The following is a 15703-nucleotide window of genomic DNA, read 5'->3' as shown; positions in this document are numbered from 1 at the left end:
ATGCCGCAAGGAGCCTGTAGATGCGCCATGATGCCCACGATCTACCATCTGAAGCCTGTTTCACTCTTGTCTTGTGTTCTCACCATGACCACAGGGATGTCTTCGCTGAAAACCGCTCAAGATTAGTTTTCTCCTTACCAAAAGTATACTGCGTTTTGTGGGTAATACTTCCAGAAAGACAGTTTTAGGAAAAAGCCCCCAGATATTCCTAACTCTACTAGTTCTACGCTACAGGAAGATCATAAAGAGACAAGGACAGTGGTTAATGGCATGGACTGTGGTTTGAAGCCTTGGCTTGACCACTGACTACCTATTTGATGATGTAGAAAGTCAGACACTCTACTTACTTCTGCAGCTGAACCCGGGGCTAATGCTGGTACCAGCTCAGAGCGCTGCTGCAAGAACTGAAAGGACACACAAGCCCAGGGGCAGCACAGTCTCTGACCTGCAGTAAGTCCCTGACCAGTGCCGGCTCTGAGATTATGACGGGTAAGAGCTTACGGAGGTGCCAAGAGTCTATTTTCCCTTCATCTTGGGAACTCTTGAAAGCTTTACAGTTTAACTTGGAAATCTAAAAGTTTTTGCATCCAAAATGACTCTATATTAAAAGTCTTAGAAAAATACTACATCTATCAGCATGTGAAACCAAACACTTGACTGAGGAACGTGGAGTCAACTCTACAGAATGCTACGTAGCTATTAGAGATGGTGATCAGAAACACCAGGAGTAGGGGGGAAATGGTTATTCTGCAAGTTTAAAAAAGCAGAGGGCATACAATACTATATTTACACTGTGACTGTAACGAATTCAAATATTGAATAAAAGTACGAGTGCACAGATGCCAAACGAAGGACTATAGAAAACTGTGAGTGAGTGTGGGGCGCCTGGGTGGTGCAGTTGGTCGAGCGTCTGACTCTTGCTTTTGGCTCAGGTCATGATCTCGTGGGTCAAGAGATCGAGCCCCATGACAGGCTCTGTGCTCAGCAGGGAATCTGCTGGAGATTCTCTCTCCCTTTCTGTCTCCCTCTATCCTTCCCCCATGCTCTTTCCCTCCCTCTCTCTCTCTCTCTCTCTCATACATACATACATATATAAATTTGTAAGTGATTGTGTTAGGATGCTGGGATTCCCACTTTTCCCAAAATGTCTTTTAATATCATTACATTTTTTGAAAATAAAAATGCCCTAAAAAAATACTGAAAAAAGATGGCACATTGAACCCAAGTGTTAACCTCAGCAACCTTCAGAGACCCCACTAAAATCTCAGTAAAAAAACAATATTTTTTTAAAGATCAACAACCCCCAGGAGCATAGACAACAGGAAAGGAAATAACAGCAAGGACATGCTGGAAGTTGAAAAACAGAATGCTGAGTGGTAACGAACTTAGCAGAAAGCTGAACGCTAAACAAGGAGCAGAGAAACTGAAAAACAGGACTACACCAGAGAACCCCCAAAGGCTCGAGTGGCACCAAAAGCACCTCTGGGGGCAGGAGGCTCAGCACGGGGCTAAAAGACAGGCGTATCAGTTCAAAATCTGTTTATTTATTTATTTTTATTATTTTCTTTTTAGAGAGAGAGTGCATGCAGGCCTGCATGAGTGGAGTGGGGGAGGGGCAGAGGGAGAGAGATTCTCAAGCAGGCTCCACACCCAGCACAGAGGCTGACATGGGGCTCGATCTCAGAACCCTGAGATCATGACCTGCGCCAACATCAAGAGTTGGATGCTTAACCAAAGGAGCCACCGAGACGCCCCTAAGAGTCTGTTTAAAACATAGACAAATCCACAATTATAATCCGTGATTTCAATACCCTCTTTCAGTAACTGATAGAACAGAACAGGTGGACACAAAATCAGACAGGACATAGAAAGCTTGAACAACACTTCAGCCAACGGGACCTAATCGACACTGATAGAACACTCTACCCAAAACAGCAGAACACATGTTCTTTCCAGCACACGTGGGATGGCCACAGGAAAGGCTGTATGTTGGGCCAAAAGCAAGTCTCAACAAATTTTAAAGGATTCAAGTCATACAAAGTATGTCTGCTGGCCACAATAGAATTAAATTGGAAGCCAATAAGGAAATGATTTCTGGAAAATCTCCCAACATTCAGAAACTAAATAACACACTTAGATAATCCAAGGGTCAAAGCAGAGATGAAAAAGAGAAATAATAAAATATCTGTAACTGAACTGAAGTGAAAACACAACATATTAGAATGTGTGGGATGCTGTTTTAGCTTAGCTTAGCTGGAAACTCAGCACTAAATATCTGCATTTGAAGAGGGGAAGAAGCCTCAAATCGATGACCTCAGCTTCTACCCTAAAAAACTATAAAAAGAAGAGCAAATTAAAACAAAAGTAAGCAGAAAAAAGGAAATAATAAAAATAAGAGAGGAAATAAATGCAACAGAAAACAGAAAAACAACAGAAAATTAATAAAACCAAAAGCTGGTTATTGAGAAGATCCATCAAATTGGTAACTCTCTAGACCTGCTGGTCAGGAAAGATAAAGGACACAAACTATCAATATCAAGAATGAGCGAGGTGATACCACTACAAACTCTACAGATATTAAAGGGATAATAAGGGAATATGATAACCGTGCCAATCAATTCAATAACTTAGATGAAATGGACAAATCCCTTGAAAGACACAAGCTACCAAAGGTCACTCAAAAAAGAAATAGATAAGAAGATACAAATGTAGAGGTGCCTGGGTGGCTCAGTCTGTTAAGCGTCTGACTCTTGGTTCCGGCTCAGGTCCTGAGCTCATGGATCATGAGACTGAGCCCCGCATCGGGCTCTGCACTCAGCGGGATATTCTCTCCCTCTGCCTTTTTCCAGCGTTACCTTTACACAAAAATCAGAAAATAACATTACAAGAAAAGAAAACTCCAACTAATACCTCCCAAGAACACAGAAAGGATTAATAGCCAGGTGGGGTACAGCCCAGGAATGCAAGGCTGGTTTTTAACACTGGAAATTAATCAGTGTAATTCACCATACCAACTAAAAAAGAAGAACTCTGTGATCATCCCAATAGATGCTATAAAGCACCTGACAAAAATTAAACCTCCATTCCTTATTAAAAAAACTCTTGGCAGGAAAACCTGGGTGGCTTAGTCAGCTAAGCGTCTTAACTCTTGATTTTGCCTCAGGTCATGATCTCAGGGTCGTGGGATCCAGCCCCGTGTTGGGCTCCACACTGGGTGTGGAACATGCTTAAGATTCTCTCCCTCTTCCTCTCTCTCTCCCCCTCCCTGCCCCCCACTTGGTCATGCTCTCTCTCAAAACAAACAAACAAAAAACCAAACAAAAAACAAAACCTCTTAGCAAACTAGGAATAGAAGAGAAGTTTCTCAACTTGATAAAGGGCATCCACCCAAACACAACAAAAGAGAACAGAACTACAGGAAACATCATACTTAATGGTAAGAAAAAAAATGTTTTCTCCCAAGATCAGGAACACCACAAGCATGTCTGCTCTCACCACTTCTATTCTGTACTGGATGTTCTCATCAGTACAATAAGGGTACCCAGATGGGAACGGAAAAAGTAAAACTGTTGCAGATGACATGATCTTGAATGTAGAAAACCCAGTGAGCACTAGAATTAATAACGGACTTTAGCAAGACTGCAAGATCAACACACAAAAATCAATTGAATTTCTCTACATTAGCAATGAATACTCAGAAATTGACATAAAAAATACAATTTATACTAGCATCAGAAAATAGGAAATACAGAAAAATGAGGTACAAGACCCATGCACTGAAAACTACAAAACACTGCTGAGAGAAACGAAAGAAAATTTAAATAAATGGAGATATACACCACATTCAGAGATTAAGATGTCAGCTCTCCCCGTATGCACCTATAGAGTCAATGTAATCCCAATCAAAAAGTGAAGATAATTATCACTAATAACCACAGGTAGGTAAAACAGGACATAGCTCTAAGAATCCACAAAGAAAACCACTAAACAGGAAAATTAAAAGAGGTGCCTCAGCGTTCCCCAAGACCACCTCCAGGGGCAGTGATTCCCGGGACGGCCTCGCGGACTCCGCACCTCGTCGTAGCCATGACTCAGATTTATGGCAGCGAGAGGGCACGACGCACAATCAGCAAGGGCAAAAGGCTTCTGGGTCAGAGTCTAGACGAACCAGCACGAGTTTCCAAGAGGCCTCTCCCCGGGGAGTCACGCAGCAGTGAGCTGGAACCGCACACTCAACCACCCTGTGCGGGCAACTCTCGCGACGTGAACCCCGTGAGCCTCAGCCAAGTTCAAAGGAGACAAACAAACAAGCAAAACAAAACAGTCAAACAAAAGCATGAGAGAGAATTCATGTTACATAGAAATGAACTCTTGTCTTCAGAAAACGCGTCAAACCTGGCAGTGTGGGTTCCAGCAGGACTTACGACGATGAGCAAGCACATCCGGGACCTTGACCAGAACAGCGCGGGACCGAGACGGAGAAGGGGGAGAGCAGAGGGGCAATCGCTGGCCGGGGAGGGCGACGCGCCCAGTACAGTGGCGGGCCGCCTGCGGTCCGGGCAGCTGGGAGGAGGCCTTGTCGCTGGGACAGAGGCAGCAGGCTTCGGGTTCCTGTCCTCTTGTTCGAAGTCTGGTTCTCGCTGGGGGGACCGCTTCCAACAGCCGCTAACGGCCGCTCAAGCCCCTCGCCGTGCGCATCTCCGGCCCGCCCCTCACCCCCAGTTTACCCACGACTGCCCCAGCATCACCACTCCTGCCGACTCCCTCCGACTGACGCCTCCTACGCGCCCCGCCCAGCCCGCAGGGGATCCTCGGAACCGAACGCATATCACGCTGCCGCCCAGCCGTGCTTAAGCCCCTTCCGAGGTTTTGGACTAAAAGCCAAACTCCCCATGATGGCCTTGGAGGGCCCCGCGCTTCTGGCCCCTGCTTCGCGCCACATCGCTCCAGACGCTGACCCCTACACCCCAGCCCTCCTCATCCTCCACCCCCCTGCCCCATACCCCCCTGCCTGGTCGGTTCCCTGAGTCTGCCCTCCCCATTCAGTCAGGGCGAGTCTGCGGACTCCCCTCCGTTAGCCTCTCTCTCTCTCTCACACGAGCACATGTGCATACGCACACGCTCTCACTCATACTCACACCCACGCACACACACGCACACACACCGGCCGCTGCGGGCCACCTCCGAAGTCTCACCTCACCGTGCCTAGACTGAGACAACAACTATCTCCCCCAACCGATTCTTGACCCAGCTGTTGAAATCATCCCCCACATCTCCCTCCGGTGACTGACAGCCAAGGTCAAGACAACCGCCTTTCATGCCGAGTTGATAAAGGGGCCTTCAAACACCCGAGTCCCGGATAAGGCGTCCCTCTGCTTACAGCCGCATCCAGGCCCTCCCGACTGGACTTGAAGTCGCGAGTTTACAGCGCTTTCCCGGCCCACCGGAAGCAGGGTGTCCACACTCCTAGCGCCCTCCTCCACAAAAGGGGGATGTCATTGACCTTCGCGGAGGAAAGCATTCAAAATCCACTACAATGAAGGCTAACGGAGCATGAAGGAAAAGACAGTTGATTCAGTGTCAACTAAAAAACAGTCCTGTACTTTAGAAGGACTGCAAATCTGATGTCCACTTATTTAGAGCTGACAGAAATTACTAAGAGACGTTATGGCAAATCTGTTTAAAAATATAGACCAAAAGAGTATGTATCCTTTTGTCTTGATTTCAGAACTCTGCTCTTGAACTTTTCTGGTTTACCACTGTTAAAAACCCTGACAACTGAGATGAAAACTCAGCATCTCTTGGCTTACAGAGAGCTCTCTTGAAGAGAGCACCTCGGTGAATCGTCACAGTGATGCATCTCAGGTTGGAGGCTGTACTCCCATTTTACAGCTGGGGAAACCAAGGTCCAGAGACTCGTCTAAGCTCTTAAGGTTGGATGGTCATGGTGCTGGAACCAAACTCTTGTCCAACCTTCCCCTAGCCTTCTAAAGCGTCTAGTAAACCTGAATGCATTTTATCTGTACCTTTGTGAAGCCTTCCCCTGTGGCCTTGTTCTACGTGTAGTATATGAGCTGCCCAATGAGCAAAAAACAAATGGCTACTTACTTCAAAAGTACTAACTTCAAGATCTTCAAATTTCCCCGAAAGTGACATTCCTGCACAGTTCACAAGCATGTCTACTGGGCCCAGTTTCTCCTGCGCCTGGAAAAATTTATCAGAGCAGGCATTACGTAAAAGAAGAGAAGAATCCACTTCATAGCAAATCGATGCCAGTAAATAAGGCTATTTAAACTATTAAAGCTACAGAGATGATTTATCCGCTCCAAGCCACACACCAGCATGGGAAGAACCAACTGAAAGGCAAGTGAATTAACTCGTTAGCCCAACCTCTTACTTGTTTTATGACATTCTCTACTTGGCTGTAGTCTTGAGATACGTCGACTGATATACAAAGCACCACCTGTTAGGAAGAGAGAAAAAAAAATGATCAAAGCCACGCAGGTGTCTACAAGTATTTTTTAAAGAATTTTTTTTTAACATAAAGGCAATTCTTTCCAACAGCTAGGAAGCCTGGTTTTGCAGGCACAGAACGCACTGTTGGGAACCTGACAGCACAATTGTACGGCCTAATTTTCCTGGCAGTTTTCATAGAAAACTCTCTTGCACAAACTCGAAAACACGTCTTAGGAAATGTTGGTCAAAGCGCATATTTTCAGGCATAAAATAAATAAGTTCTGGGGGTCTCATGGACAGCATGGTGATTACCAGTAGGAATACTACCGTGCAACTTGAAATCCTCTGAGAGAGCAGATCTGAAGTGTTCTCCACACACACACACAATAACTACGTGAGGCGATGGGTGTGTTAATCAACTTGAGATGGTAAGCATTTCACGATGTAAATGTGTGTCAAACCATTACACTGTGCACCTTAAATACAGACAATTTTTATCAGTTATACCTCAATAAAGCTGGAAATGGAAAGGAAAAGAGATGTAAAAAGGTCCTCTTGGAATGCCTCTAAACTGTAGTGACCGAGAGCAGGTCTGAGACCACCTGCGGCCAGATGTGGAGGGAGGCCTGGACCGCAAGGAGGCAAGTGGAACTCTGGGGGCAGGGATATGCTCTGTGTCTGGATTTCAGTGCTGCTTTTACACACGTATACATCTGTCAAGAGCCGTCAAACTGTACTCCCTACATGGGTGGGGCTTACTGGGCATCAGGTATAGCTCCAGTCATTAAAAGGAATACATAAATTACATAAAGAATAAATCAAGTGTACATAAATTGTTATCTCAAGTTGTTAACATCTTAGGTCATTAAAAATAAAAACAATAAATCTAATAAATAAGCTTAAAAAAAATACTCCCCTTGGAGCAATCCCAGAGCTCTGACCACCCTACTGGGACTGCGTATAGTCAGATGGAATAAAGAGATAAGCAAACAATACCTACTCACAAAAACCACCTTGGTTTGAGTCCCTGCTCAGAGCCTGAGCCTGGTGACTTTATCTTTCAAGGCCAAGGGTCAATCGGGGCCTGTGGCAGCTTGAGGTCCCTGACTCTGGACTCACTGGCCACTCACAGGGGTCACCAAAGCAAGCCCCAGAGCCCACCCAGTCCAAACCTGGCCACGCTCAGGGGTTCACAGCACAGAGAGATGGCAGGAAGAGCCCAGCCCGTGCTGGCCACGGAAAACAATTCCATCCAGTCTTTGGAAAGGAAGAAGGGAAGGAAGGGAAGAAGGAAGGGGGGTGAAAAAAAGCACCTATTTCCGTGCTTACTTTGATAGAAATTTATAAAATAGCAGTTAAGAATACTAATGGGACTACCAATGAGCTATTGTTTTAATTTCCCTTTTTGGATAATGTTTTCAAATCCAGAGCTTAGCCTCTGACATCTGAATGTTCTGTGCTCCAAGGCGGGTCGTGGAGAGAAGCAGAAAGGCATTTCTCGACTTCTCAGTCTTTCCATGAGTTCTTCTGGGTGGAGACTGGCCGCCAAGCTAGGGGGGCAGACAGAATGAGTGTGCACAGGAGGGCACGGCCAGCTCCACACATGCGCCCGCGTGTGGCTGCGAGTCTACGGGGGTGTGGGGTGCTGGAAGGAGCGGGCGCGGGCTTGGCAAGCCTGGCTTCCAGCGCTGCCCCCTGGTTCACTGGCCGGGCAGAACCTGAGGACGGGGCACTGGCCTCACCTGCTCCGGTAAGGGTGTCGGAAGCTGTGACGACAAAGCTCCCCTCCAGCTCTGAGAAGACCCGAGGTGAGGAACAAAGCCACGACCTGAGACGTGACTGCCTTAGAACCTGATGCGGCAGGCAGGAAGTCTTATTTGATGCAGGAAGGAACCCTATCCAAGTGATCTAAATTCCTAAGAAAAGGAAACAGCCCCTTCACAAATGTAACCTGGAATATTCCGGGAGTTGCCCTTGGGTTTTAGTCCTGTTATTGGGATTTTTATACAAGTCTTTTTATACAGTATTAGATCATTTACTATAAATAAAAGCTATCCGACAGACAAGTAAAATTTCAAAAAAAAAAGAAAGAAAAAGGGTTCACAAATCACAAGGGAAAAAAGTGTCCACGGGGCACTGCTTGTGCTAAGCTGTGCAGCAAACCCCTTCTGGGCCGGCAGAAGGCTCGAGCTCCCACTGGGCCGACCAAGCCCAGACCTGCCTGTCCTCCATTTCCCTGATGTAGCCGGCAGGAGTTTGCCACATGACCTAAAGCCTTCTGACGCTGAGGTGGGGGCAGGAGTCATGGTGAAGACGTCCAGGGCAGAGGGATGGTGCTGACAGCAGGCCTGGCCTTCAGCCAGGAGCACGTGAGCGCCATGGTTTTACAGGATGCTTCTTTCTCTATCAGAACTTACACGAATATGAAAAAAAAAAAATGGGGAGATTTGCTGAGCCGGCAGCTTCACGGGCTTCAGAGAAGAGGGCACAGAAGCCCTGGTACCAGAGAAAACCTCACATATGTACACCAGGAGATGTGGACGAGGATCTCTACCTATGGACACGCCGACACCCCACGCACGGGGAAATGACCACGTACACTGTGGAGACCTGAGACTCTACCACAGCAGTGACAAAAAATGAAGCTGATTTACTTTTCTTGATGTGGAAAGATCTCTAACACATTTCCGAGAGGAAAAAGAGGCAATTAGAACTACCGTGAGGGGTACCTGGGTGGCTCAGTCGGTTAGGCGTCTGACTCTTGCTTTCGGCTCAGGTCATGATCTCGGGGTGTCGGGGTGGTGGGATCAAACCCTGCACTGGACTCCGCACTCACTCGGTATGGAGTCTGCTTGAGATTCTTTCCCTCTCCCTCCCCCACTGCTCCTCCCCCTGAGCTCCCACGCACTCTCTTTCTCTCAAATAAATTCTTTTTTAAAAAATAATTTAAAAATTTTAAAAACTACGGTGAAGTATCATTTAAAACCCATCTGAAAAGCAAAAATTAGAAAGCCTGCCATTACCAAGTGTTGGCAAGGATGTGGGGCAACAAGAGGCACGGAGCACTACTGGTGGGCGAGCGCCCACTCTGGTGAAGGTGAACACGCGTGTGCGCTGTGACTACACCTCCACATCTCCACTTCCAGGCACCGTCCGTTCTTGCACGTGCGCACAGAGACATGGAGAAAAACTTTAGTAATAGCAAGAAATAAAACTAACCAAAAAACAGGAAACGAAATAATCCACCAGCAGTACAACTGACGAACGAGAGGTCTTCTGTATATATATCCAGGAACATGCTATGCGGCCGTAAGAAAATGAATGAACTATGACTTTACGCAGAACACAGAGGAATCTCAAAAGCAGGATCTAGTGAAGAAGTGGCACAAAAATACCTAAAGAATGATGTCCTACAAATCTACAGAGACAGAAAGTGCATTCGTGATTGCCCGGGGCTGCGGGGGTTGGGAGGAAGTGGGGAGTGACAAGGTCCAGACTTTCTTTAGGGGGATGACGAGAAAGTTCTAAAACGGATTCTGGCGTTGGTTGCACAGCTCGGTGGATATGCCAAACGCCGCTGAACTGTACACTTGAAATCGGTGAATTGAATGGTATGTGAAGTATGCCTCAAGAACGCTGACAAAAAGAAATAAGAATGATGCCATAAAGTTCAAAGAGAAGCAGAAATAAACTGTATTATTTAGGGTTACACGCACCATCTAGTCAAATTATGAAGAAAAGCAAAGGACCAATCAACACAAAAATTAGGCTGGGGGTTGTCTCTAGAAATGAGACCGGAGGGTACGGGCAGCTAATATGGGCTCCCAAAGGGGGCTTCAGGGGCCCTGGTAAATCTCACCCCTTACGCTGGGTGATGAGTATCATAGTACCTTGTTATTATGTTTTACACGGAAAGATACATATATCTATACACCATTTTATTCACCCAAAAACGCCATAACCAAAAAAAAAAAAAAAGTTGTACCCCTTCCCCCTTAAGTATTTGTATGAAGTTACCCTAAATAAATAATTGAAATAAAATCATTTTCTAGAAAAACATTATTTGATCACTGATGCGTGGAAGTCAAAGTCTGTGCTTTTTTGGTAATAACTTGAACTCGTAGACAATTCAAACGATGTCGCCTTTTTAAAAAACAGTCAAATACGTATTTTAATTAGGAAAATCCTACATGCTTTACATGAACTATTCAAGTTGAAATAACCCTTTTTTTCCCTTTACACAGTTGTGCTGATTAGTACAGAAAATGCGTCACGAAGACTGATCATACCTGTTTATCATTAATAGAGTGCTTTTCAATTTCTTTCTTTGCCTGCAGCAGCTTGTCCTGAAAGCAACAGAGAACAATTAGTTCTGGTGATTGTCTATTTGCTTGTTTGTTTAAATGGGGCGAAAAAGCAATTATTTGTGTATTTATTAAAGTCTAGAAAACACGTAAGACAGCACCTATATTGTGTAGCTATGGGCCACAGTCTATGAAAGAAAGGAGCTGGAAAGTTATGTTCGGCTATGATTAAGCGATAGCAAGGGTTTTCTGAAAGATAACGGAAAAATAAATGAACTGCAAAATCCCAATTAACAGTACTAATTGCTGTTGGGTACCATCTCAATGCTAATAAGTGTTTTGATCTGCCATTATTTAGTTGGGACATAAAACAAGAATCACCACATGGGCCGTGCAATGCTTCCCAAACTTCAGGGTTCACGGGATTCCACGTTAAGAGTGCTTTTGTAAGAAACTGTCCAATATTTCCCTCCTCTCCCATAAAAGCAAATATTGTAAAAATCACCTTTTAGATAGACTGAGAAAATCTAATCCTGGCTACTTTTGAGAATAATCTTAAGACAAGCAAAGCTACCCTATAACTGAGAGATTCTTCCAAGGTCTCAATTTTGCTTGTTTGACTCATTTTCAAGAAGAGAGATCTATTGGCTTACAGTTCTTAATTTGTTCTAAAAGTTGTAATTTAAGTACGTCAGGACAGCTAGAGAAGAACAAAAGAGGAGGGGAATCCTTTGGAAAGACACGTGGGTGTTCTAAACATGGATGTGTCTATAATAAAATAATATCGTTCTATGAATAAAGATACACACCACTTGCCTTTGTCAAAATTGGAATTAGCAATTATATTAGAAAATAAAGAATTTCTGGATGCCAGAAGGCTCGTCTGCTCATTCACATCTAGCAATGCAAGGACCACAGAAAGAGCTTCTGAGCACCTGAAACTTGGGGCCACCCCTGCTTCCCTTTCATCTGCCTTGTATCAAATATCAGCATTGTTTAAATCTCACATAATGCCATTTTATTAAAGTTATGTTTTCCGGGTGCCTGGATGGCTCAGTCGGTTAAGCATCTTGGCTCATGTCATGATCCCAGGGTCCTGGGATCAAGCCCCACATTGGGCTCCCCGCTCAGCTGCTTCTCCCTCTGCCCCTCTCCCCCGCTTATGCTCTTTCTCTCTCAAAAATAAATAAATAGAATCTTTAATAAAGTAAAATAAAGTGACGTTTTCCTTCCCATAAAGTGGCTTTGATGCCAAAGTGAGTTCATGGTTAGAGACGTCAGGATACAAAGGAGAGCTAGCAATTCTGCCTTTCTTGATTTTAAGAAGAAATGATGAACATCGGAGCTTAATTCTGTGCCAATATTTACACATTTCCCCCCAAGGCCCTCCCTGGAAGCTGTGTACCCCCATTTGAGTGGTCGGTCCCCCCACTGTTGCCCTCCTTTGGCAAACGTGAATCCAAAGTCCCCAAGTAATGATGCCACGCTGGTGTCCCCATTCCTTCCAGCAACCCTCCCCTCATGTCTTAGCATGATGCCAGGCACAGAACAACGGCAGGTGGCTGATAATACAGCTGTGGTCGCCTCCCCCCGCCTCCCTGGAGCACAAAGACTCCAAAACTGTTCATGTGCATACAGTGCCACTGCTTTGGCTGTGGAAACAACTTTGGCAAGAATAACAGACCCTAGGGGAAAAAATAGAAAGAAAAGAAAAACAGACCTTGTGTTGACTTGACACAGAAAAACACACGTTTTGCTACACTGCTGGGGAGGAGCACGATTCCCCTGTGGAGTCTGGGTTTCATTAGAGATGTACATCATCTCGATAATAAGCAAATTACAGAGACACCTGCGCGTCCTTCAGGCCTCGGCTATCAGCTCGATGATCGGCTCTGCGCCGGCCTCCCGTGGGCGGGCGGGCGAGGCCCTCCTGGAGCCCTGTGGCCTCTCCCATCTCAACGTGCAGTGCCTCTGATGTTGCCTAACAGTTGCTGAAACTAAATAAATATTTGTGGAACTGGCCTGAGTTCAGCCGAGAAGTCTTTGCCCCGAATAGGAGAAATAACCAGGGGTTCCAAAATCACACCTGGAACCAGAGACAGGAGCCATTTCTTGCTCACGTTCGTGAATCCGAGCGCACGTGCTCTTCCACTCCGGCTCACCTAAAGCCGAGTAAGTAAGTGAGTAACACACCCAGAAGACTTACCTCATTTCGTGCCACCAGAGTTATAAACGCTCCCTGTTTATAGCACTCGATAGCAATACACTTTCCAATGCCGCTGGAGCCTCCTGTAACCTAAAAGCAAAAAATAATTGAATCTTCTTAGCTCTTGAAATTTCCCTTCTGCAGGAAGTTTATTTAAAACAACTACAATGAGCTCTAAAACCCAATCTACAAGAACCAGATTTTTAGCTATTGTAGTTTCTTTGTCCCAGACTTAATGAAGTGCAAACATGAAAGATTTTACTGTCATTGGGTCCTGCTGCTGATTGTTTTCGGTACTGAACTATAAATTGCACACCTATATTTTTCTGCATTCACTGGAAGGAAAGTGCCCTATAAATTGAGCTAGTAAATAATACATTAGTCTACCTCTGGGTCCAAGTTCAAACGAATCTTACTTCCTTACTGCCTATCACTTCCTTACACCTATATGACTATCTCCACAAGGGATGCAAAGAAGAGCCAGCTGTGTAGATCTTCTAATATTTTACATGACCACTTATTATAAAAGAAATACATGATCGCCTGGAAATATTAAAAGGCAAAGTTTTCCTTCTTGTACTATTCTGCCCCTCACGATCTAGTTCAGCCCTACTGGGCTGTCTTTGAGTTCCATGTTCTTCCGACCACAGGGCCTTTGCACATTCTATTTCCCTGCCAGAAATGCTCTTCTCCCCCCTCTTCTTCCAGCTGGCACCCATTCACCCATTAAATCTCAGCTCAGGGGCACCTGGGGGGCTAAGTCAGTTAAGCATCCGACTCTTGGTTTCAGCTCAGGTCATGATCTCATGGGTCGTGGGATCCAGCCCTGCTTTGCCTAGCTCCGTGCTCATTGGCGAGTCTGCTTGAGATTCTCTCCCTCTCCCCATCCCACCTCCCCAGATAAATAAATCTTAAAAAAATAAATAAGTAAATCTCAGCTGAAATATCACTTGCTTGGAAAACCTTCACTGACTGCCCCTTCTCTAACCTCAACCCACTTTTCAGCACCACATCCTTTTTCCTTTAATTTATGGCACTCACATACTCGAAGAGCCATGCATTTATTTGTGTGATTATTTGATTCACAACCATCTCGCCTATTACTGCCTCATAAATGCCATAAAAATACCAACTCCATTTCTGTTCCCACTACATTCCTAGCACTTAGGAATGTAAGTGCTTGGCATATAAGAAGGACTCGATATATATTTAACTTCGTAAGACAAATGCAATATTATCTTTCTAGTCATTTTTCCTATGCAAATTATATAATATGGGGCAAGAGAGTGGGGGGGGCCCAGGGTTGTCAAGTGGAGGAAGTGGGGAAGTATCGGAAAGATATCTGACCTTACACGGTATCATATCGTACTTTACAAATATATACATCAAAATATCTTATGTCAAAAAACTAAAAGGCTTCAATATACTACATTAAGGAACTGTGCTAAACCTTAGTGGACGATTTCCCTCTAACAGACATTTGGATTATTTCAAATATTTTACTGTTAGATATAAAACATCCTTGACCCCATCTCAATGATTTTACGGTTATCACAAAGCCGCTCCTAAACAATGTACCAATCTCCACGGATGCTTAGGCTCCTCAACTTCTCTTTCACCTTAAGTCCTCGCCATTGAAGAGACTTCCTTGGCAGATAATTAATCAATTATCTCGAGAAGGTTACTGTAAAAATCTACCTGCTGCCCCAGCTAACAGTTGCCTCTGAGGAGCTCTTTGCTGCTGAGACAGTTCACGGGTGGCCTTGGCTTTTTCATTTTCACCAGACATTCCAATTCCATAGTAATTAACAGGCCCCGGCTGTCGTATGATGGTGTTGCTGCTGCCTCGCTGTCCCTCCACCCAACATCGCCAGCATACCTCCCTATCCAAATCCTACCTCTGCAAAGGCCAGATCCAACGTCCCCTCCTCCAGGAAGCTTTCCTGACTCTGTCACTCAGTCCTGTTCTTTACCTGTCACTTTCCGCTTTGTGTACACATCTTAGTTCCCTGACCAGAATGTAAGCTCCTTGAGGACGAGCACCAAGTTCAATTTATCTCCCTCACTCTGAGCACAGAACCTGGCATAAGCAGTTGCTAAATAAGCAGTCAGCCTACATTAATTTGCAAAAATGGTGCGTGGTATCATTTCTCTGAAAAATACAATGCCAAAAAAACTGGAAGTAAAGTTTCCCTACTTGTTATTCGATAAATTAATGGAAGATGAAGTTAGGAGGTTATTGAGAAAGTGTACAGCTCTTAAGTGCTATTGCTGTTATTGCTGTCCTTTTTCTAGACTGTGACGGGTAAGCTAGCTGTGTCCGTGTACTGCACAGCCAAGAGACTGTTCAACCTGATCACTTCTAAGTCTTCTCCATACAAACAAGGGTAAGACTTCAATCTTTCAGTCCTAGCTCATGAGAAATTAACCTTCTAATCAAGCTAAAGCTTAGAAGGTATCTAAGAATATACACAAGTCAAGTCTAGGCTGTGTTATTCTGAATTGTAGAAGAACACGGAAGGGATCTTCATAATGGCTGAGAAAAGCGGGAAATATGGATGGAGTTGCCTGACAATTGGTAAACTGGGCCCAGATGTAGGACACTAAAGATAACAGCCTAATTTCCTTATCACTGCCTCTTACGAGTCAATGCAAAATATTATTTAAACGTTACTATCTCTTTCATCATATCATACACCTCTTATTGAGGGCAAGAGACAGGATGGTTTGCAGCAAA

General features: G+C 44.8%; 1 protein-coding gene across 1 annotated transcript in view; it reads right to left on the bottom strand.

Annotated features, from left to right (window-relative positions):
- KDSR (3-ketodihydrosphingosine reductase) overlaps positions 1–15703 on the bottom strand; it is a 37652-nt gene that overhangs the window by 19882 nt on the left and 2067 nt on the right. The window contains exons 2-5 of the mRNA XM_045790234.2: positions 12967–13056; positions 10746–10802; positions 6398–6463; positions 6109–6204 (exon numbers count right to left, since the gene is read on the bottom strand). Coding sequence (XP_045646190.2) covers positions 6109–6204; positions 6398–6463; positions 10746–10802; positions 12967–13056 — 309 coding nt within the window. The remainder of the gene's footprint in view (positions 1–6108; positions 6205–6397; positions 6464–10745; positions 10803–12966; positions 13057–15703) is intronic.

This window comes from Ursus americanus, chromosome 19 (assembly GCF_024610735.1).
Source record: "Ursus americanus isolate L20-20 chromosome 19, mUrsAme1.1.p, whole genome shotgun sequence".
Classification (NCBI taxonomy): Eukaryota; Metazoa; Chordata; class Mammalia; order Carnivora; family Ursidae; genus Ursus; species Ursus americanus.
Note: the sequence above shows the minus strand (reverse complement) of the source record. Positions and strands in the feature narration are given on the sequence as shown.